The sequence below is a fragment of the Oryzias latipes genome, chromosome 6, assembly GCF_002234675.1.
Source record: "Oryzias latipes chromosome 6, ASM223467v1".
Classification (NCBI taxonomy): Eukaryota; Metazoa; Chordata; class Actinopteri; order Beloniformes; family Adrianichthyidae; genus Oryzias; species Oryzias latipes.
This window is the reverse complement of record NC_019864.2, coordinates 8936812-8960858: the sequence shown is the minus strand read 5'-3', so window position 1 is coordinate 8960858 and position 24047 is coordinate 8936812. Positions and strand designations below refer to the sequence as shown.

The 24047-nt window shown below is 41.6% G+C and overlaps 1 protein-coding gene and 1 long non-coding RNA gene across 5 annotated transcripts; one reads left to right on the top strand and one right to left on the bottom strand.

The window, feature by feature from the left end:
• Nucleotides 1-507: 507 nt before the first annotated feature.
• Nucleotides 508-19467, bottom strand: LOC111947523. Of its 2 annotated transcripts, XR_002873388.1 has the most exons (4): nt 19391-19440; nt 19213-19329; nt 11691-11767; nt 508-659 (listed from the first exon to the last, which is right to left on the bottom strand). It is a non-coding gene; the product is annotated as an uncharacterized LOC111947523 (long non-coding RNA). The 2 variants fall into 2 exon arrangements; XR_002873387.1 differs by having other exon boundaries at nt 19213-19467.
• Nucleotides 6002-24047, top strand: LOC101163906 (dispanin subfamily A member 2b-like). 3 transcript variants are annotated; one of them, XM_004072778.3, is made up of 2 exons: nt 6002-6426; nt 6660-6980. In XM_004072778.3, the coding sequence occupies exons 1-2, from the start codon at nt 6202-6204 to the stop codon at nt 6855-6857; spliced, it is 423 nt and encodes a 140-aa protein (XP_004072826.1). In that variant the 5' UTR covers nt 6002-6201; the 3' UTR covers nt 6858-6980. The 3 variants fall into 3 exon arrangements, with proteins under 3 accessions (XP_004072826.1, XP_023811390.1, XP_004069516.4); XM_023955622.1 differs by lacking the exon at nt 6660-6980 and adding an exon at nt 23852-24047 and having other exon boundaries at nt 6009-6426; XM_004069468.4 differs by lacking the exons at nt 6002-6426; nt 6660-6980 and adding exons at nt 23319-23618; nt 23852-24047.

The following is a 24047-nucleotide window of genomic DNA, read 5'->3' as shown; positions in this document are numbered from 1 at the left end:
ACCTCTTGAAGTCCAGGATCAGCTCCTTTGTCTTGCTGGTGTTAAGCAGCAGGTGGTTAACTTCACACCAGCTAACAAAGTCAGTGATGACCCCCCTGTACTCCTGCTTATCCCCCCCTGATACACAGCCCACAATGGCACTGTCGTCTGCGAACTTCTGCAGATGACAGTGGTGGGAGTCGTAGGTGAAGTCTGATGTGTACAGGGTAAACAGGAATGGGGAGAGCTCAGTCCCTTGAGGTGCCCCCGTGCTGCAGACCACCACATCAGACACACAGTCATGCAGCCTCGCAAACTGTGGTCTGTCTGTGAGGTAGTTGATGGTCCAAGCAACCAGATGTTGGTCCACACCTGCAACCTCCATCTTCCTCCTCAGCAGTGATGGCTGAATTGTGTTGAAAGCACTGGAGAAATCAAAAAACATGACTCTCACAGTGCTCCCAGGGGCCTCCAGGTGAGACAGGGCCCGATGCTGCAGGTAGATGATGGCGTCATCCACCCCGATGCCTCGTCGATATGCAAACAGCAGCGGGTCCAGTGCTGAGCTCACCTGAGTGCGGAGATGGCTGAGGATGATCCTCTCCATAGCCTTCATCAGGACAAAAGGACTTCCTTTCTGCAATGATGTGTTGCAGACTCCAAAGCGATGATATATATCACTGTCAATCCGCACAAAAGAAAAATACATTAGTTTAAAAAAATAAATGAGTTTTATTTGATGTCACAGGGAACATATAAGAAAAAAACAAGTCCAGTAGTATTTTCGAAAGCATAAATAAAAAAGTGAAAAATGGAACTTATTTCCTTTTTGCTGTGTGCAAACATTTGACATAAATGGACTTGCTGGCCATTTATATGCTCACTAACTGGACAAATGTGGTTAATCAGGTGAATCCGAACCGACTATGAAAACGCAGCTGAGAGAAAATAGTAGACTACAAAAGAGTTAATAATCTGATTCTGCAGAACTAAATAATGACGTAACGTTCAAGCTTCCCGGTGTTTCAAAAATCCCCGCCCCAAAAAATAAAATAAAAAATCCCGCCCTGTTAAAAAAAAAAAAACTTTACCCTGTAAAGTTGGTAGCGGTGCCGATAGCTTAATGTGGGTGCTAATGTGCTTTGAAAATAGTAAACACATTGCTGCGGTTCTCTGTTCCACGAAGAAGAAACAGCAGTGTCCGTGGATACGCAACGCTACTCTGATGGAGTCACATGACTTCCACCACCTGAACTTTATTTAAACACGCGCAGATACAGAATAACAAAAAGTACAATATCGTAATGTTATGAAAAGGTATGATTGATGGGGGACCGTCGTTTGCAGAGTGTTTGTTTGACAGTGAGATCATAAAAAGAGAGAACGTGTCGCGTGAAGAGAAGAATGAAAACTGAATGTTGAAGTTATTGTGTTGGAGTGTAAACTAAAGATCGGTGCGTATGCATAGTAAAACACGACAATCTGTTAGACATATGTAGAGAGTATTTTCTGAAGGCTATAAAAAAACGAAATTATAAGTTAGTTTTTGATTTAAACGACAATGGGAGAGCTAAAAATGTCACAAAGCCTTTTTTGCACCAGCTATGCAAAGCCCTGCATGGCTGATGCAAAATCCTGGAATAGCCTGCTGCCCGTTCATTTACAAGATCCAGTTTAACCCTTGTGCTATCCTAGATGACCCCACTCTTGCATTGACGTGTTCTCCCATTACAAAGGTGGATAAAGGTGGAAAGATTTCATGTAATCCTTGGACACCAGTGAGGTTCAAAAATCATTAAAGACTCTTACAGACGTCAATTTTGTTGGTTTCACTCCTGCAGCTCCTTGGACTCTGCAGTGCTGAAGGCTGCGGCTCACATGCGCCTGTAGCGCATGATTCTGAGATTAAAGTCAGAATTCTGATATTAAATTCAGAATTCTCTATGACCTTTTTTTATTCTTTCTCCATGGCCCTAATCCTCTTCCATACCGATCAGATAGATTCTTTTCAAGTAAGAAAATCCAGTGCGTATAGTGATAATTGATTCTCTTCAGACTTTCTATATACATTTTCTTTAATATTTGGACATTTGAACATTGTTTGAGCTCATTACTTAACCCGTTCTAAAGATTAGCTCCACACACCGACACACAGTAGCCTTTCTTTGTTGTTCTTATCAATTTGATCTTGAAGTTCCTACATTCCCTCAGTTTGTAATCTCGTTCATTTTCTAAGAACTGTTTTTGGGTATTGCATTGAATTGGTACACTGGCTCTGCATAGAATTGTGCGCTGTAAAAATCCACAACGTCATACAGTTTTAAAAGTATGGACTGATAAAATAAATTGTTTGTATGATCAAGATAGCCAGCTTTATGTACTATTCTGATGGTTAACTTTTGAAGTAGAAAAAGAGGATGTAGTGAATGTGACTATAAATATACTGTATGTCTATCGGATACATAATACATTTCTATAGCTCTAAACATTTTAATAGCCATGCTTTAGATATTTAATATAGGGCACAGACACATCTATTCTGCATTTTGGGACCAGTTCCTGACCCATTTTATGCTAAAGGAAACTTCAAATCCTTCAGCAATTTTGCTCTTAAGAAAATCACTAGCACTTTCAAATACTTTTAGTTTTGATATCAGAGCTTCAGGATATTGCACAAAAGGTTCTGCTTTTCACGCAAACCCTTCAGGAAGTTAATGGGTTAAGCAAGGCAATCAAACCCTACTATCACATTACAAACACCTTCAAGAATTTGAACCCATGCAAACTGCTTCAGCAGGCTAACAGTTTCTTATTAAGAATTCAAACCATCCTTAACAAGCACACTGCAACAATTAAAAGAAGTTAGAAACGAAATAAATAATCTGAGTACACAAGAGATAAAGAAAAAATTAATGTATCTGAAACAGAAATACTATGAAGGTGGATCCAAATCAATGAAAATTTTAGCATGGAAACTTAAAAAGAAAATCGCTGACAGCACTGTAAGCAAAATCAAACATCCAGAAACCGGAAACATCATGACCAAATTAAGTGAAATGCATTTTATAAAAACTTATACTCCAAAGTAACTGGTTGGACGGAGGACGAGATTGATCATTTTCTTAACTCCATAAACCTACCAACTCTGAACGAAGAGCAAAATAAGAAAATGACAGCAGAGGTCACAGAAATGGAACTTAGGAAAGCCATAAGTCGTCTAAAAACCAATAAATCACCGGGCTCTGATGGCTTTACCGCAGAGTGGTACAAGGAATTTAAGGACGAGTTGATCCCTATAATGCTTCAGACATTCAACTGGGTGTTAAAGAAATCCCAAATACCACCAAGTTGGAACGATGCCATTATTTCTGCCATTCCCAAAGAAGGTAAAGATAAATTTGAGTGTGGCTCATATAGACCAATCTCCGTCCTTAATATAGACTACAGACTGTTTAGCTCAATTATGGCCAGGCGAATGGAGGAATTCTTACCCAATCTGATAAGTAACGACCAGACTGGATTTATAAGAAACCGGCAGACACAAGATAATATACGCAGAACCCTGCATATAATAGAGCAGATACAAATATCTAAAAATGAAGCTATGCTCATGAGTATAGATGCGGAAAAAGCATTTGATTCAGTAAATTGGGACTTTCTGTATAGAGTATTGACTAAATTTGGGTTTCATAACATAATTATTGAAACAGTGAAGGCTCTGTATGCCAATTCCACGGCAAGAGTTAAAGTTAATGGTTACCTCTCAAACAGCTTTACTATCCAGAGAGGAAACAAACAAGGTTGCGCCTGGTCTCCACTTCTATTTGCCTTATACTTAGAGCCACTGGCACAATCAATTAGACAAAACAAGAACATTAAAGGAATAAACATCCAAGGAAAGGAACACAAACTCCCGTGTTACGCAGATGATATATTAATATATTTAGAACAACCTACAAAATCCTTACCTGAACTGATGAATCTGTGCAAACATTTTGGAAACTTATCTGGGTATAAAATTAATATGGACAAAACTCAAATACTTGCTTACAACTACAGCCCTCCAGCCGTTTTGGCGGCGCAATACCCAATGAGATGGCAGACAAAATCAATAAAATATTTAGGTGTAAACATACCTAAAAACCTGAATAAATTATATGAGGAAAATTACATCCCACTACATAAGAAGATAGTGGAGGATGTAAAACGTTGGGATTCCTTTTCTTTCTTTATATTCAAGAATTGAATCCATCAAAATGAATATTTTACCGAGATTGCTCTATCTTTTCCAGACACTACCTATAAATATCCCTCAAAACCAATTTCATGAATGGGATAAAATCATATCACGTTTCATATGGGGAGGTAAAAGACCCAGAGTTCGCCTTAAAACGCTACAATTGCATAAAAATGACGGAGGGTGGGGCCTGCCTTCTCTAAAGGATTATTTTCGACCAGCTCAAATGAAAACGGTGTTTAACTAGTGTGATGTGAACTGTAACGCTAGATGGAAAGACATGGAGGAAAATTTGATCACTATTCCCATACAAGCAGTTCTGGAGGACTCATATATCCAAAAACATATTGACAATATTTGCAATCCGTGGGTTAAGTGTACACTCTCTATATGGAAAAACGTAGTTAAAGAATTAAAACTAGAAAACGACCTCTCAATATTCAAATGGTATGCCTATGATTCTAATTTTGCCCCGAACAAATTGGATTCACGTTTTAAATATTGGTCCAGCAAAGGGCTATCAACATTTGGAAGCTTGATTAAGGATGGCAAGGTAATCAGTTTTGAAACGTTGAAAGAAAAATACAGTTTGGAAAAGCAGGACTTTTATAGATACCTACAAATAAGGCATTATATAAACACAAAGATTGGAGTAAAGGTTGAAACTAAAGGAGATCTGGTTGACATAATTACAAAGGCATATAAAGGTGATGTTATTAGAAAACATATTTTTGCTCTGTATGCGTTTTTGATAAGCAAGAATCCTCACTCGACTGAATATGTGAAGACATTGTGGGAGAAAGAGGCCGGAGTGAACATAACACGGGACGAATGGACATCAATATGGAAACAACAATGGAAATGTACCGCTTCACAAAGATGGAGAGAATATGGATGGAAAAGTCTGATCAGATTCTTTATCACACCACTTCAGAAGACTCATTATGATGGAAACCCTCCGTTATGTTGGAGAAAATGGGGAAACCAAAGAGCAAATCATGTTCACATCATGTGGGACTGCCCTCTCATCAAACCATATTGGATTGAGGTTCATAAAACACTGCAAAAGATTTTCAAATGTACATTTCCTTTTGAAATTAAAACTGTTTATTTTGGATGTATGCCACAGGAATGGTCTAAACAAGATAAATGCTTGATGGGAGCCCTGTTGGTTGCAAGCAAAAAGTGCTTGACTAAAAATTGGCTCTCCCATTATGTACCAACTTTAACGATATGGTGGGAATTAACATTAGAAATATATAAAATGGAAGAACTAACGGCACATTTGAACAACAGAGAAAACTGGTTTATGTTATGCTGGAAAAAGTGGGTCCAATATACCAATTCAAATATGTCACATATTATTTCAAAAATACAAACAAATGGATAATTACTAGTCACTCCCTATAGTTCAATGTTCTTATATTTTGTTTAAAATTTTTTTTAAAAAAAACACTTATCTATGTTTGTGTATTAAGAACTTCTATGCAAATTCAAATTATAATGTTTATTGTACTGTTTTGTACTGTAAAACTGAAAACATAAATAAATAATTACAAAAAAAAAAAAAGAATTAAGCTTTAAAATCTTAAAATTAAATATCTTTCAAACGTTTGTTCACAGATTTTCTGCTTATTTGTTCTTTGTTTTGAAATAAACCATAGAAATGAAAAAAAAAAAAAAAAGAATTCAAACCATCCTGCAATTTAGCAAATAGTATCTTCAGTGGCCACTTTCAGCAAAAATGATTCACATTTATTATAGCTAATGCAATTTTTCTAGTTTAAATGTTTTATAGTTTCCAAGTAAGCTGCAAAATGTTGATCGTTCATAAACCAATCAGGTTTTGTTTTTATAATATCTGCTTTTGCAATACATGAACCTCGTATGTCAAGAAGACGTCAGACGGAGGAAGTCAAACCTCAAAGGCTGCCACGGAGTTCTGGAGCACGCACACACTTGGAACTGCTGCCAAGTCAAGAGCGATGAATCCTGTTCCACCATATGCACCTCTTGCCGAGGATGTTCCTTTGCAGGAGCCTCCTGATCACATGTACCTCGGACCTCGTGCCAACACAGCTGCAGGGGGTCACAACACCATTGTCCTCCAAGCTGAGCCCCCAAAGGACCACATCATCTGGTCCCTCTGCTGCTTTTTGTACTCCAACCCACTGTGCCTGGGACTGGCAGCTCTCATCTTCTCCATCAAGGTGAGTTCATGTTAATGTTTCTAAATTTTTTTCCTTAGAAACCTATTTTTCATGTTCTTTGAATGTTTGTTACAACATATAATGACAGGATTTCATTTTGGGTCACACAATTAAAATCCATTTCCTTGTAGATTTTCTTTGACTCTGTAAATGTGATTGTGGGGAATATTCATGTCTGGAGGTTTTTTTCTGGATGCTGCTGACACGTTTCTATTATTTTCTTGTTTTTTTAGTCCAGAGACCGGAAGGTAGTCGGAGACCTCGAAGGCGCCCGTCACTACGGCAACACTGCTCGCTGTCTCAACATTGCAGCAACCATCATAGTGTGCCTCACAGTTATCATTGCCATTATTGTCGTTGCTGTTATTATAAGTCAAATATCAAATAGATACACTTATGGAACGTATGGTTCAAAAAGTTATGGGAAATGAATGTTGTCTTTAACTATATCTTGAAATTTGCTCTGAAATTAAAGATTCCTGTTTCACTGATTGTTGATTCGACTGCTTCACTCCCATTTTTTAAAAGATTAAATAAAGAAATGTACTATCAAACCTGTTTTACTCTCATAATCTCAAACTAATACTTTTTGTTCCTATTTGCTAGATTTTGTTCTTGCTATACTTTTTTGCTGCTGAATCACTTAAGTTTCACTTCAGCAGAAACACAAAACCTGTGATGTGACTGAATGATTGCAGAACACGTTTCTAACGGCAAATACAAGATTTAATGAAGGCATGTCTTGACTGGCAGAGACACGTTTTTCTTATAAAAACTTATTTTACTTTCACTTCTTCTAAAATGAATCTAAGGTTGGTAGAAGGTCGAAGTGGGTGTGGGGGGGATTTTACCTTAAGAAAAAGGATTCTTCTGAAGACTGTGATCTGAAGAAAAAGCAGTTAATAAAGTGATAGGAGGGTGAGAGGGTTTAGTAAGAATCAAATTTGACATGTTACCACTTTATTCATGTGTGTTGGAATAAGAATAAAGACGAAATAAAACAAGGCTATTTGGATGTTCAGAAAGATTCATTTTGGAGGGGTGAGGTGATTTTTGATGTATTTGTATCACGTAGACAACACGGACCAGAACCCACACCACAGGGACACGGACGCCCCCAGCTCAGGTGTGATGTGATTCCCGGCTTCTGGCGCTAAGAGAACATATGCTGCTTGCTTGATGCCCAAGCACCTCCCCTACATGTCTAAGGTGCAAATAAAACCAAGAGAGAGGGGGCCCATTCCTTACGGCAAACCTGGGAGGGGGACCACTGCCAAGTAGCTCTTCCCCCCAAGGTGCATCGCAGGCTAAACCCCCCGCACCCTCACCCTAATATGAGATTATATGAGGAAGGGGGTAAGTCAGGGACTGCTGGTAGACTGTCCCCTGGTGGTCAAACAGCTGTCCCACAGTCCCCCCAAGTATAGGGCCCAGGTCCCCTTAGCCCAGGGGTCCCATTCCCTGAGGCGCCGACACCCCAGGCCCCACACAACCCATCCCACGCAGAGAGAGAGGAACCAGACAGCGCCGCCTGCCCCCCCGGAGTAAGTCCAGGCCCCTGCCCCCAGGCGCTGCCCCCTGGGAGAGCTCTGGTCAGGCCTCGACGGGGCCGAGGCAGCCAACCAGCCGGGGCGACTGCCGATTGCCTCAGCGGAGACCACGACCCGCCAAACCTCCAAGGGCCCGTCCCGATAGTGCCCCCCCTCCCAGAAAGCCCCCCCACAGAACAGGGCCAACAACCCCCCCCCCCAGACCCTGCATCCCTGGCGGATGAAGGACGTGAAGACCTTTCAAACCAAGTCCTCTGTATCCTGCAGTCTGATTGGTTAACTCCCCCTACTCTAACCCTCCCTCCCCCCCAGTTCCATTTTCAGACACAGATCAGTTTTGACAAAAGTTTCTCGCAAGGAATGTGTCGGAATTTAGAGTGCAGTTGTAGCGCACTTGTGAATTGCGCCAGCAGATTCACGCAAAAGCCCATTTGAGCAGTTGTAATCACAGATTTGAAGTTGTAACTCTAAAAGAACACATGCAAATGGAAGTTTGTCAGTTCAGAACAGAAGATTTTTACACACAGATGTAGATTTTTGGAGTGCAAGTTCTCACAATTGTATATTACAAGTTCTCCCATCAAATCTACAAGTGCGTTCTTTTTGGAGCATATTTGCCTTCATACTCAAACCCAGGGGTGGGCAATTATTTTAACTCGCGGCCACATTGGGTTCTAAAATTTGATAGAAGGGCCGGACCACGAGCAGATGCGTGGAGTGAGAATGATATAACATGGAATGTAGATGAAAACATTTGGATTGAAAATTATATTCTAAAACATAATATTCTAGAGTTTTTAGTTTAAAACTTTTGTTCCCATTTTTGACATTTTTTTTATTATGATGCCCTTTTGTACCTTCAAGGAGTTGTAAAGTGCTATATGTTTAAAGTTTAATTCATTCATGATCCTTTTAATGAAATAAATAACATTATTTATGAAATAAAACAATGACCGAATAACACTCAATGATTTTCAAAGACAAAAATTCAGGAAAACTATACTGATACATTTAAAAAAATAAACAATAAATAGTCGATCCTCTCCTATTATAATCCCAATAAAAGACTTTCAGAGCGCTGCAGCTCCTCACGTCTCAGTTTGCTCAGCTGAGCTGAGTTCTGCACGTGTGTTTCTCATCCATTAATAATTATGATATAATATCATAATTATATAATTATGATATACACAACACAAATACATGATTCAAGAAATTATGGAAGTTGAGAGCTGTCATCTGCTGTGATTTGAATTTTGCTCTGAAAGTAGAGATGCTGTTTTGAGATTTGACTGTTTCTCTTCCATCTTTGAAAAGGTCAAATGCTTTTTTAAGACAAAACTAAAACTGTATTTAACTCAAAATTAAAGACTATAAAGCAAAGTCATGTGTGCTGTTTTAATAATTATTTAAATCTGGATGTTTTTTAAAAAAAAAAGCTTAAATAATTGACAATCTAACAATCCCACTTCAGCAGAAACGCAAAACCTGCAATTGTGTCTGAATGATTGCAGAACATGTTTCTTACGGCAAGGACAAGATTTTGTCAAGGCCTGCCTTGAGCAGCAGAGACACGTTTTCTTTGTATACATTTAATCGACTTTCAGTTCATCTAAAATCTCAAACCGAATTTTTCCATCCACACCTTTGGTAAAATGTGTTGGTGGGGGCTAGGGGGATTTTGCCTGAAGAAAAATGATTCTGCAAGTCTGATCACAGAACTTTCTTCTGAAGACTGATCTAAAAAAAAGAGTTAAGAATAGAATAGAAGGATGTTAAGATGGTTTAGAGAAAATGAAGAAAATTAAGACTTTTACCACTTTATTCAAGTGTGTTAGAGTTAGAATGAAGAAGAAATAAAAGAAAACTGGATGTTCAGAAAGATACATTATAAGATTGATAAAAAAGACAAAAGAACTACTGACCGAAAAGAATGAAGTGTTTTTGCAAACAAGGAGGCAGATATACAGCTTTAGTAATAGAAACAATTTCCATGAATTAGCTTCTGTCTGATTTCAGATTTTTTTTTATTCTGATGACAAATGCACTTTTTTAGTGTGACCTCTTGTGTCATAATTCTTTTAATTTGAACCTAAATCATAATTATCAAAATTAAATTTTAAAAAGTGTTTGTTTTTTGTTGCCAAGCATTAACACCCCTCATCTTTTTGTGTATTAATGTTATGTAAAACAGCATTTTGTTGCTGAAAAATTCAAACAAAAACTGGTTCACTTAATTCTTTGATTTCTATGTTCATCTACAAGTAAAAAAGCTTATTAAAATGGGTTAAAGCATGTCTTCCACTGATATGCATGTTTCCTGATGACATTAAATGATATTTCCTCATTTAATAAATGCAACCAGGGACTTGTCCTCAGTGGGTGAAATAACACAGGATGTTTTCTTTGTTATGTTTTAACTAAGTTGTTTAGATAAATGTGTTTCAGATTGACTCTGCAGTTTTGCTGCTTAATCTGTAAAGCAGCATTTACACCGAATACTTTTCGAGCATCCGGGGCGTCCAGTTTCACCCAGAAATGTGCTACTAAACATGCACGAGGTTGGAGCCGCTGGGGCATTCCTGTGGCGTGTTTTAGGCATGGCTTCGTGGCCTGGCAGTAGCACGATTTGAGCGGTGCAGTGCTGTTATGGCGGCAAGGCATGTCCAGAGTAAAAAATTGTTAACTTCGGCGAGGTCACCATGTTGCATCAACCAATCAGGAACTCATCTTTGGACATGTGTACTGATTCAATATCGAGGATCAATCTGATGGTTCTAGTCCTGAGCTTCCATCCATCCATCCATTGTCTTCACCCTCTGTATCCCTTTTGGGGCCATGACGTTGCGGAGCCCGTCCTAGCTACTGTTGGGCATAGGCAGGCTACACCCTGGACAGGTTACCAGCCTGTTGCATGGCCCATGGGAGTGGATTCATCACGCCCACCACGCCGGCCACCGGGAGGCTAGCAGGTGGGCAGACAGGAGGCTGCAGGTAGGACAATCTCGGCATCCTGAACTTTTTGATATTTTTCTCATTTGCATCGAGACATTAAAAAAAAAGATTCTCTTATTTTGTTCTTATTTTTCCCTTCTTGGACAAATACGGGACAGCAAGTCTTCACACTAAGTCACAGAGGTACAAAAACACTGCAGCAGCCGTCCTTCAGATACGGCACCAGCTGTGGGAGTGAACCTCACCATACTGGGAAAGTCTGTGAATGATCCAGACATGGAGACATATTTACTGATGCTTTTGTAGAGCTCTTCAAAATAAGTAAACCTGATTTCTCAACATCCTCTGTGTCTTCCATGCATTGTAATGATATAAACACAGACACCGGTCCATGTAACGATCAGGCTAAAAACATCAGCTGGTAACTCTTCCCACACGTGTCTGGGGCATTCAGCTAATACATTTTTGGCGTGTGAGAGTTATGGAGGTGAGACAATTAGGACTGTGTACGGTACAGTATGTATGAATGTACACACACACTGGCCACGTCATGGTGCCACTTTCAATGAAAAGTCTATGTAAACGCCTCAAACCCCACGTTTCGAGCTTCCACTTTCAAAACCCTTGAATTCATGCATTACTACACACGTTTTTGAGTTAGTTCTGAAACTCTACGTCTACTGAAGATTCAACCAGCTGAACTTTAACTGCTGAACATTCCAGCCGAGCTGCAATCGTTTGCTACGTGGGATGTTGACCTACCTCATCTACAAATCTCCTTGGTTAACCTTCCCATCGCCTGCTCCTCGATGACCTTCTGAAGGTGCGTCCCTCTGAAACTGTCAAAGGTTACTTCTCTTATCATTGGTGTATATAAAATTGGTGTTAAGATTTCGTCCAGGTTCTATATTTCACTATCTTTCACTGTTGGAATTTGTGATTCTGGTGGTTTCTATGGTGCGATAAATCCACAATGGGTCTTTACCTTAACTATCTACTAAATTTCACTTTCTCAGATTTGTTCTTTAAAAGCACTGTTATTCCATTTATCTCAAGCATTTTGAAACTGATCAGTTTCTGTGTTATTTATATATTCTTTGCCGATACTAATACTGTCTTTGTCTTTATCTATGCATCGCATCCTGAGCCTGCGAACCCCTTCTCCCCGGTCAGCTTCTCCGTTTCCAGCGAATCATGTTACCCTTGCATTCCTTGATCTGCTGCTGCAACGATGACTGCTAGACGTACCTATTGCTGCACTGAAAGTGAAGGGGCGGTGGACCTCCTCTGCATTTCAATGACACTTCTGACTGACTCAATCAATCAATATGTCAACAGCAGAATGAATGTAAATTCTTTGATTATAGATGTTAAAAGAAAATTATTTGCCAGGTGGAAGCCTCAAAATTTAGGATGTTCTAAGTTGTTTTATAGTATGCGCTGGAGCTCGAATTTGGTTCTTAACCTCATTCATGTTTGTAGTATGCCAATGAAGCATAGTAATTGGCCGTTGAGCTCGTTCTTAATATTTAGATGGAACCTCAACTAAATGTTCCTTGAGCGCGTATAACTGGTATGCCAAATGCAGAAAATTATGGGTCATTAAGCTCGTTCGTAGTACTGTCGTTAGAAGCTTCGAAATAATGGATGTTACTTAAGCTCGTATAAATAGTTTGCTAAAATGGAAGAAGTTAATGGCCATCAAGCTCGTTCTTAGTTTACGGAAGCTTGAATAATGGATGTTACTTAAGCATGTCATAGTGCGCCATTGGAAGCATTGGATTGGAAGTTAAGTTAGTGTCTCATACAGGTTGTTCTTGGCAGTTTAAATTATAGTTCTGTACAGCGTTTTGCGGACGTGGGCTATATGTTCTAAGATCAGGTATGAGTAATTCTTATGTTGGCTCCCCTTTATTCTTTCCCTCTCTCTTTCAGATAGTATGTTCCCCTGGTGGTTTCCACGAACGGGAGCGGCCCTACGGTCAATGGTGCCGGGTAACACATAGCAGATCCACTAGATAGCATGTTCCCTTCGTGGCGCTGTACTCGAACGGGGGCGGCCCAACGGTCAATGGTGCCGGGTCACACATAGCAGATCCACTAGATAGCATGTTCCCTTCGTGGCGCTGTACTCGAACGGGGCGGCCCAACGGTCAATGGTACCGGGTCACACATAGCAGATCCACTAGAAAGCATGTTCCTTCGTGGCGCTGTACCCGAATGGGGGCGGCCCAACGGTCAATGGTGCCGGGTCACACATAGCAGATCCACTAGATAGCATGTTCCTTCGTGGCGCTGTACTCGAACGGGGGCGGCCCAACGGTCAATGGTGCCGGGTCACACATAGCAGATCCACTAGTAAGCATGTTCCCTTCGTGGCGCTGTACTCGAACGGGGCGGCCCAACGGTCAATGGTACCGGGTCACACATAGCAGATCCACTAGATAGCATGTTCCTTCGTGGCGCTGTACCCGAACGGGGGCGGCCCAATGGTCAATGGTGCCGGGTCACACATAGCAGATCCACTAGATAGCATGTTCCCTTCGTGGCACTTTACTCGAACGGGGCGGGCCAACGGTCAATGGTACCGGGTCACACATAGCAGATCCACTAGATAGCATGTTCCCTTCGTGGCGCTGTACCCGAACGGGGGCGGACCAACTGTCAATGGTGCCGGGTCACACATAGCAGATCCACTAGATAGCATGTCCCCTTCGTGGCACTTTACGTAAAAGGGGGCGACCCAACGGTCAATGGTGCCGGGTCACACATAGCAGATCCACTAGATAGCATGTTCCCTTCGTGGCGCTGTACTCGAACGGGGGTGGCCCAACGGTCAATGGTGCCGGGTCACACATAGCAGATCCACTAGATAACATGTTTCCTTCGTGGCGCTGTACTCGAACGGGGGCGGCCCAACGGTCAATGGTGCCGGGTCACACTTAGCAGATCCACTAGATAGCATGTTCCCTTCGTGGCGCTGTACTCGAACGGGGGCGGCCCAACGGTCAATGGTGCCGGGTCACACATAGCAGTCATACTGGGAAATGAAATGAAATGAAAATGGAATGCCACCGAAAACACACCTCATCTTATTACACACTGATTATACATTCACATTTTTCTTCTTCTGAATGATCTTGGTGTTGGGGGTTTTTGTTACCCGAAAGTTTTATGAAATTATCTCATGGAATTGAACGGAGCCTTATGCAAACGAAAGAGATGTGAATGCCAACTTAAAGAATGTGAAAATTAAGTACCGTAATTTCCGGACTATAAGCCGCTACTTTTTTTCTGCGCTTGCAGCCCTGCGGCTTATTCAGTGACGCGGCTAATTTATGGATTCAATTGACGGCCGCCATGAACGTACTTGCGGACTCAGAGCATTGGTTGAATACTCTATCCAACTCCAAGCAACAAAGCATTTATTTTTCAACACACCTCTAAGCAGCCAAACAGCATGGACTTGACTTCAGGTCTTAGACACTTCAGTCATGGTTCAACAAAACGAAACACGCATGCTCGGCCGCATCCCAGAATCCTTTGGTGTCATTAGACCCAACATGCACGTGATCGCCACTACAATATGATGCAGCTTTCAAGTTAAAAGCAATCGTTAAAAGCAGCGTGAAAAAATCCACCATCACCAGGTTTGGAAAAGCCGCTCTGCTGCGCGACGGAGAGAACAGCTCATGCTCAGGAGTGAATTTACCTCAGAGTCACAGTGACACTAGTCCATGTATTAGCAGATCCGTAATATACGAGATGATCTTTTAAACGTACGTTTATTATTGCTATGTTATGGTTATTAGGAAGCGCCTGTTTGCTCATTTTATTTTTAATCTGTGTGGTCAGTGCTTTTTCTGCCAGAACGAAGCCGAAAGTATGGTTAGGTGAAGGCAAACCTGCACTAACAACATTTAGCCTGGATGAACATGAATCGATGCGGGAAAAGCTGCATTCTGCAGCTTGGCTGAACGTAAATATGTGGGAATAACATCAGCCTTTATTTTGTCGGGACACGACTGGAAACACAAATTTACATGATCGTTTGGACTGAGCGGAATTTTGCATTGAAATCTCACAGCTTCGTGTGAGCTGGAGACATGTTCTCCTGCTGCTCGTTCACATAGAGCTGCGGGGCCGATGGCAGTCTGATGGCTCCCACACGTAACAACTCATCCGCCCCTTATCCACAAAACGTTCAGTATTAAGTCCGATTGCTCTGCACAGACACGATTCGCTCCTTCCACCGGCGCAATGGGGACGAAGCGCTCCTCCTTGGAGCCGCCCTGGCAAGGGGTGTCGGAGAAGATAGGAAGGGGAGACAAAGAGCCCACTTGGCAAGCGCGGAGCGCAGAGGCGTCCGCGGAGCAACAGTGTTTGTTGTGGAAGGAAACTTCTGACGCACGCGCCGCGCGGAGGTCTTGGTCTTGGAACAGAACTCAGAAGGGAATGTTTAGTCTTCAGCAGTCGGAAAAAATACTGGGTGTGGCCTAAACCATTACAATGAATTTTTCATATATTTCTTATCTTAACTGTTTGATAATCAATTAAAAGGTTTACAATCTTTGAACAACTAAAGTACAAAAAATGGATCAATTAATATTGCCATTTACATGTTTTTCACATTTTTTTCTTTTTTTTCTTTAATTATTGTATAGCGCATTGTGTTCTGTATCCTAATTGGTTGTAGGTCGACAGTAGGGGTTGACATTTAGAAAACCATGTGCCTCAGTTTTGAGGGGCTGATCTGGTTTCTTCTGTATTGATCTGATTTGTTTTGGAGAAGATTTTCTCAGGTGTCTGACAGCTTTGTTGTGGAGCCGGTTTTACATGAAGTTACTTTCCTGCAGACTCTACACTCTTTCTTTGTATTATCAATAAAAGTCAAATGGTTCCAGATTTTGATTTATTTCCAGTGTCTAGTGTCATTTTCTCTACTTTACATTTTTGTGTTGATGTAGTTAGTATGTTGTTACACTTGGCACTCTCTCTATCTCCCTTGGTTCACGTGTTATTGGTGCAATCCTTATGTGTCCTCAGCACAAACACCATTGACTGTAAAAATAATGGACAGCTCAACCCCTCCCTCATTGTAGTCCCAAAGAAGAAGTACCATTGCTTCCTGATACTGCTTCCTGTTTCATGTTGAAACCAGTCTACAGTTATTGGTCTGAGTCGCTCTGAGTCATTGCATCAATCACAATTGCGACAATAATTGCCATTTTTAACAATGATTTATATCATATTTTGCTGATCTGATTCATAGAGATATTTGTATTCATTTTGAATGATTCAATTCACTGACCTAAAATGGATCCAGGACATCTTTAGCCAAGACATCAACCAGTTTGACTCAGAAGGCAACATATATAGTGGCTGATCAGACCAACTAGACACACAAGGGGGAAGTTAAAAAGACTGAGACAAAATACAGCAAAGAAACTTAACTAATGTCCATCCTGTGGTAAATTAACATACACAGAGGAATGACAATAGTGTAGGTACAGGGAGGGGGGCCCTATTTTTATTTATTGATTTTGTGCTTGTTTATTTTAATTTTCTTGCTTGTTTTCATATTATTACATTTTTTATGTAAAGCACTTTGTGTTATACTGTTATATGAAAAGTGCTTTATAAATAAAGTTTGATTGATTGACTTCGTCGTCAAAAAAATCGGATATAGTCAGAAAATCGGATATCCTGCAGTGTAAATTCGCCCTAAAAGGACTCTGCTGACTGGCATGCATCCTTGTGTCAGGCCTGACTTAAGGTCCCAGCAGCAGATGACAGCAGCTGCTACAATGGTTCCCTCAGCACTGGTAACTCAAAGCATAACATTAAATTGAACCTAACTATAATAAAGTAAACTGAAATGTTTTAATTAATTTATGTTCAAACGTGTGTTTGTGTTATGTTGGGAAAAAAAAGAGGTCCAAAAGTATATGCAAAATATAAAGTGAACAGATTTACGTTTGTTATCCAAATAAACCCTTTGTTTTAGGAACCGCCTGCCTCCTGTCTCTGCATTTGGGTCCTTCACCAACCCCCCGACATAACAAATATGGCATAAAACTTATCTTGCATTTATTCCATTAGAACAGTTTTAATGCAAAAAATACCTTAAACGTGAAAGGGCTCGCTTTGGAGATTACACCTGTAACTTGGCCTTTTGGCATTATCCAATTGTCTCCATGGAGATAAGTTTTATGCCATACTGTAGAACATTCTTGACAGGATGTGTGCCTGGCACAGACTTTAAGATTTCATCCATATCTTTTAACAACTACTTGACAATTGTTGACAACTGTTAAATACATTTTTCAGTCAGACAACTCTTGCAGTAAGAAATATTTATTTGACATTTCCACATTCTTTAAGTTGGCATTCACATATTTTCGTTTGGCATAAGGCTCCGTTCAATTCCATGAGAAATTTCCATAACACTTTCGGGTAACAAAACCCCCCCTTTACGGAGCCCACAGGTGGAAGCCGGGGAGGAGGGTGGGGCGAAGAATGAGCGCTGAAGGTAAGAAAGAGAATGAACGACTGCGCACCTGTGCTTAAATAGGACGCTGAGCAGGTGAGTTAATTGACTGAACCGCCCTAGGGTATTTACCTGTAAAAACACTGCAGCGAGTATCTGCCCGAAATACGATAAATCGTCATTTCAGTCAGACAACTCTTGCAGTAAGAAATATTTATTTGACATTTCCACATTCTTTAAGTTGGCATTCACATATTTTCGTTTGGCATAAGGCTCCGTTCAATTCCATGAGATAATTTCCATAACACTTTCGGGTAACAAAACCCCCAACACTAAAATCATCCAGAAGAAGAAAAATGTGAATGTATATTCAGTATGGAATAAAATGGGGTGTGTTTTCGGCAGCATTCCATTTTCATTTCATTTCCCAGTATGACTGCTATGTGTGACCCGGCACCATTGACCGTTTGGGCCGCCCCCGTTCGAGTACAGCGCCACGAAGGGAACATGCTATCTAGTGGATCTGCTATGTGTAACCCGGCACCATTGACCGTTTGGGCCGCCCCCGTTCGAGTACAGCGCCACGAAGGGAACATGCCAACTAGTGGATCTGCTATGTGTGACCCGGCACCATTGACCGTTGGGCCGCCCCCGTTCGAGTACAGCGCCACGAAGGGAACATGCTATCTAGTGGATTTGCTATGTGTGACCCGGCACCATTGACCGTTGGGCCGCCCCCGTTCGAGTACAGCGCCACGAAGGGGACATGCTATCTAGTGGATCTGCCATGTGTGACCCGGCACCATTGACCGTTGGGCCGCTCCCATTCGAGTACAGCGCCACGAAGGGAGCATACTATCTAGTGGATCTGCTATGTGTGACCCGGCACCATTGACCGTTGGGCCGCTCCCGTTCGTGGAAACCACTAGGGGAACATACTATCTGAAAGAGAGAGGGAAGAAATAAAAGGGGAGCCAACATAAGCATTACTCATACCTGATCTTAGAACGTAAGCTCACTATAATTTAAACTGCCCAAAACAACCCGTATGAGACACTAACTTAACATCCAATCCAAAGCTTCCGATGGCGTATTATGACATGCTTAACAGCCATTATTCAAACTTCTATTAAACTAAGAACAAGCTTGATGGCCATAACTTCTTCCATTTTTGGCAACTATATATATACACGCGCTTAAGTAACATCCATTATTTCGAAGCTCCCAACGACAGTACCACGAACGAGCTTAATAGCCATAATTTTCTCCATTTGGCATACCAATTATAAGCGCTCAAGGAACATCCATTTAATTGAGGTTCCATCCATATATTAATAACGAGTTCAACGCCCATAATTACTATGCTTCATTGGCATACTATAAACAAATGAACTTAAGAATCAGATTCGAGCTCGCGCATACTATGATACAACTTAGAACATCCTAAATTTTGAGGCTTCCACCTGGCTATAATTTTCTTTTAACATCTATAATCGAATAATTTTGTCATGGTGCCTCTGTCAGACTCCTCCCCCTCTCCCCTCTGCTTGGCCTAATTCACCGCAGCTGCCGCCACTCTACTCATCAGCCTGCCAGATCTTCATAAGGAGCTCCAGGACCAGTATTCAACGCGAGTTCGTTGCCTCTAATGGTGCTTAGTCTGGCTTCTGTTCGTCTCATGTTAAGAATCCCTCGTCTTCGTCTCACGAACCTCTTGTCCTGTTCCAGGAATACCTACTCCCACGAGTGGACGGCAAAGCTGATTCGCCGAGCAGAAACCCTCCTGAAACTCACCTTCTCAGTGGAGCCTTTGGTCGAACATCAAGCCACGTCTCACGCCACGGTCCGGCGGTACCTCCTGTCCTCGTCTGGTGTTCAGATCCCCGGACTCCCTCCAGCCACGTCGCCTCCCTGCCATACCAAGATTACATCACCAGCTGAATCAATAAACCCACTTCTTGCCATAACTCACCTCCTGTCATCATTCCGGGTTCCAGCATCTGGGTCTGCCTAGCCAGTCATGACAAATTTACATTCATTCTGCGGTTGACATTGATTAATTAATTCAGTCAGAAGTGTCATTGGAACGCAGAGGAGGTCCACCGCTCCGTCACTTTCAGTGCAGCAATAGGTACGTCGAGCAGTCATCGTTGCAGCACCAGATCAAGGAATGCATGGGTGACATCATTTCCTGGAAACGGAGAAGCTGATCGGGGCGTAGGGGTTCGCAGGCTCAGGATGCGATGCATAGATAAAAACAAAGCAGTATTAGTCTCGACAAGAATATATAAATAACCCAGAAACTGATCAGTTTCAAAATGGTTGAGATAAATTAAATAAGTGCTTTTAAAGAACAAATCTGAGAAGTGAAATTTAGTAGAGAGTTAAGGTAAAGACCCATTGTGGATTTTTCCCTAGAAACCACCATAATTACAAATTCCGACAGTGAAATGATAGTGAAATATATAACCTGCACGAAATCTTAACACCAATTTTTTATATAATCAAATGATAAGAAAAGTACTTTGACAGTTTCAGAGGGACGCACCTTCAGGAGGCCATCGAGGAGTAGGTGATGGGAAGAGTAGCCAAGGAGATTTGTAGATGAGGAAGGTCAACATCCCACGTAGCAAAGGATTACAACTCAGCTGGATTTTATATTAGTGGTTCTCAAATTGGTGGACAACAAAGTACAGACTACTAAAATTTTAATTAGCCAAGGGCGTCTGAATACTGCAAAAGAGAACTTGAGAGCCATGAGGGATCATAGGTTTTGATAGTATTTTTGCTAGACTGAACCTTAAGCATTTAGAGGCGGAGTAAAACAAGACTCTAAATGGGGATGCATCTAGCAGAGTGTCATCTGCTTAAGCAAGGCAGACAGAAGACTGACTTGTGGACACAAGATTTAACACTTGAACTAATCTTGAGAGCGCATGTGATATATTTCCTACGTTCAGGGTAGAAGTTGCTCAAGGTGTTATTTAAACATTAACCAAGTCAACCGATGACACAATACTATCATTCAATATTGAAACAGCCTTAATATAATCTCCAAGGATTAAATAACCGGACGACCCCTTAAAATCATTAGAGCTGTGGATTCTGGCGGCCGGACAAACACAAACCACTCTTCTTAAATGCTTTTCCCCCAAACCAGTAGGCGCAGACTCAGAAGAACAAGTGGAGGGAGCCTGAAGACACGTCAGTCATGATAACAAAACCACTCCAGGCATAGAGAGGGAAAGATCAAACGCAAAACACGAAAATCCAGAACAGGAACACGTGGCCCAGGATCGAACTACCCAGAACAAGAACACAAGATGAACGGATGACCATAGGACCAAAGCTACAGCAAATGTCAGGTGGCCCAATCATTGACAAATCATATTAAACCAAAATTTGAATAAACGACATGCTGCACAAAAGCTAGAGATGACATAATGGGGAGAGACAAGCATCGATGAACCACCCAAATCCATAGAAGAAAAATAAATCCGGACGGGTGGAGGACCATACATTATAGATAACGTGGAAACCCAGATTTGAAAATAAAGTTTTTCCACAGAGATTCAAAAGACCAGGGATACAGAGGAAAGTTGGCCACCAAGAAATCATCAATAACATGCAAAAATGAAGGCCACCCATCGCCTACAAATATCCAGTACAGGGCGATAATAAAGTCGATTTTATGAGGACTGCCACGACAGCGGAAAGGTAAACCGACAAACACCTCGAGCGCCAACTGAAGGCCAAGAGACGCCACTGAGAGGCATAGAGGCAGAACAGTGAGACCATCAGTGAGAGTCATCCTCAGCCTTATATCGCGTTCGGAGGAAATTCGTGGAGACAGCATGGGGAAAATATGAAGAAAATATACACCAATCCTGAAGGCGCATGGGGAACCAGGCCACTGATGCCCAGAAGACTGCGAGGCGCTAGCAGGTCCAGATCAAGTCACGTCAACCTGAACACTTCCTAGGTGCCACCCTCAGTGGCGGCTTTGAAAACGATGCCCCGGAAGAATCCATCACATAGCCCCCACAAACCTCCAACCAAACTAGAGAGAGAATAACAAATTAACTGTCCAGCCGAGAAAACAAGGCCGCGACGAGACTAACACACTCACTAATGCGGCCGACGCAAGTCCCTGAAGCCAGGGCAGGACCCACTGGGGTACACAGAGCGGGGAAAAACAGGCGGAGCAGAACCAGATGCAGAATGTGCGGGGGGCAACGAATGACAATCGCTGAGTGAATAAAATGAGCCATAGACGCTGCATAAGAGAGACCAATCATAGGGGAAAATGTCCACAGAGCAGAGACGGGTCCAAGAGAGACTGATTCACATTCTAACTAATCAGCAGCTACAACAACGAAGAAAATACACAGAAGAACCGCCATAATAATAAAGCCAGCATCAAATTAAAGATAATCAAGATTCACACTCAGCTCCCAAAGAACAAAACAGCAACAGAAAACAAATGCTAAAAGCCACGATAAATTCAGCCAGCATGAGAAACCTGTCCAAACGAGGACTGCCAGCCTTCACAACCACAGAAAGGACCTCACAACCCCTGAAAAAACAACCGGATGACGCAGAACTACGCAGCAGAAAAGGAATCAGAAGTGCAACATGAAGGACCCGGAGACAAAACTACAATTCCCTGGGTCCTTAGGGGCGTGACGTCACCGAAGTAAACAGGAAGCAAAACGCAGCCTTAGAAAACTACACGGGAAAAGGACTGCATGCCGCTCACCGCAGAAAGTCGGCTGACCACGGCAGATGAGAAGACCCAGACTGCTCCTGATCGGGGGCCACGGACATCCTAAACATCGCGGAAAGCACACCCCCCCGCAGATGCACGCGACCGCGGCGAAACGAACGCGCTGTGCGCCGTCAGCCGCCCGCCGATCACCGCAAAACAGGAGAGCAGACGCGACGAAACGAAAACCCCACATCATAAAAAATGGGGATCATCCATCCGAAGAACGGTGGGAACACAGCAAGACGCCGAAAGAGACGGAGACCCGCGGGCACTGAGACCGGCAAAGAATGAGCGCTGAAGGTAAGAGAGAGAATGAACGACTGCGCACCTGGGCTTAAATAGGACGCTGAGCAGGTGAGTTAATTGACTGAACCGCCCTAGGGTATTTACCTGTAAAAACACTGCAGCGAGTATCTGCCCGAAATACGATAAATCGTCATTTCAAGTTATATTTTGGTCTATTGTCTTTTCTCAAGTTGTTTTTAACATTTACCACAATAACTTATTATTAAAACATAAAAATACAGCATATTATGAAAAGATTATATGTATAACATACAGAACGTCCCCATTTTAGATAAAAATGTTTACTGTTGTTTTAAAGGTTAAAATTAACTTGTTTCCCCATTAATTGTATCATTTTACATGTAAAAAATACAGGAAATAGTCAATTTTGCATATCATTTGTATAAAAAACAGGGTTAGTTTATAGACTTGACTAGTTTATAATGTGATTCAGCTTTGATTTCATTTACTTTAAATTAATTTACATAATGTGTCAGTAAAGTTATCTACTGTGCTGCTGTATTTTTTAAAGGAATTCCCTGATAACCACAGCTGCAAGGGTTTTCCTGTAAAAACAACAGATTTTTTCTTACAGTGCAGCACATTACAAGCACCTGTTAAGAATTAAAGATTTTCAACAAACCTTTAAGCAATTTGTTTAAACTGCTTCAGCAGTCTAACATAGTTTCTTATTAAGAATTCAAAACATCCTGCATTATTGTAGGTAATGCAGTTTTTCTAGTTTAAATGTTTTACAGTTTACAAGTAAGCTGCAAAATGTTGATCTTTAATAAACCAATCAGGTTTTTTTGGGGCTTTTGCAATGCATAAACATCAGACGTCAGGAGGAAGTCGAACCTCAAAGGCTGCCATGGAGTCCTGGAGCTCACACATACTTGGAACTGCTGCCAAGCTAAGAGCAATGATTATTTACCCAAATGGACCTCTCTCTGCCGAGGCTGTTCGGTTGCATGAGCCTCCTGATCACATGTCTCTCAGACCTCATGCCACCACAGCTGCAGGGGGTCACAACACCATTGTCCTCCAAGCTGAGCCCCCAAAGGACCACATCATCTGGTCCCTCTGCAGCTTTTTTTACTTCAACCCAATGTGCCTGGGACTGGCAGCTCTCATCTTCTCCATCAAGGTGAGTTCATGTTAACGTTTCTAATATTTTCCTCAGAGACTTATTTTTCATGTTCTTTGTATGTTTGTTACAGCATATAATGACAGGATTTCATTTTGGGTCACACAATTTAAATCAATTTCCTTGTAGATTTTTTTTTGGACTCTGTAAATGTGATTGTGGGGAATATTAATGTCTGGAGGTTTTTTTCTGGATGCTGCTGACACGTTTCTATTATTTTCTTGTCTTTTTAGTCCAGAGACCGGAAGGTAGTTGGAGACCTGGAAGGCGCCCGTCACTACGGCGCCACTGCTCGCTATCTCAACATTGCAGCAACCATCATAGTGTGCCTCAGAATTTTGCTCTGAAATTAGAGATGCTGTTTTGAGATTTGACTGTTTCACTCCCATTTCTGAAATAATCAAATACAGAAATTTGATTTCAAACCTT

What these genes read in the sequence shown, in the direction of transcription:
- LOC101163906 (XM_004072778.3), top strand. Translation starts at nt 6,202, where the DNA reads ATGAATCCTGTTCCACCATATGCACCTCTTGCCGAGGATGTTCCTTTG. An exon ending in CTCTCATCTTCTCCATCAAG is followed by an intron (nt 6,427 to 6,659) that starts GTGAGTTCATGT and finishes TTGTTTTTTTAG; the next exon opens with TCCAGAGACCGGAAGGTAGT.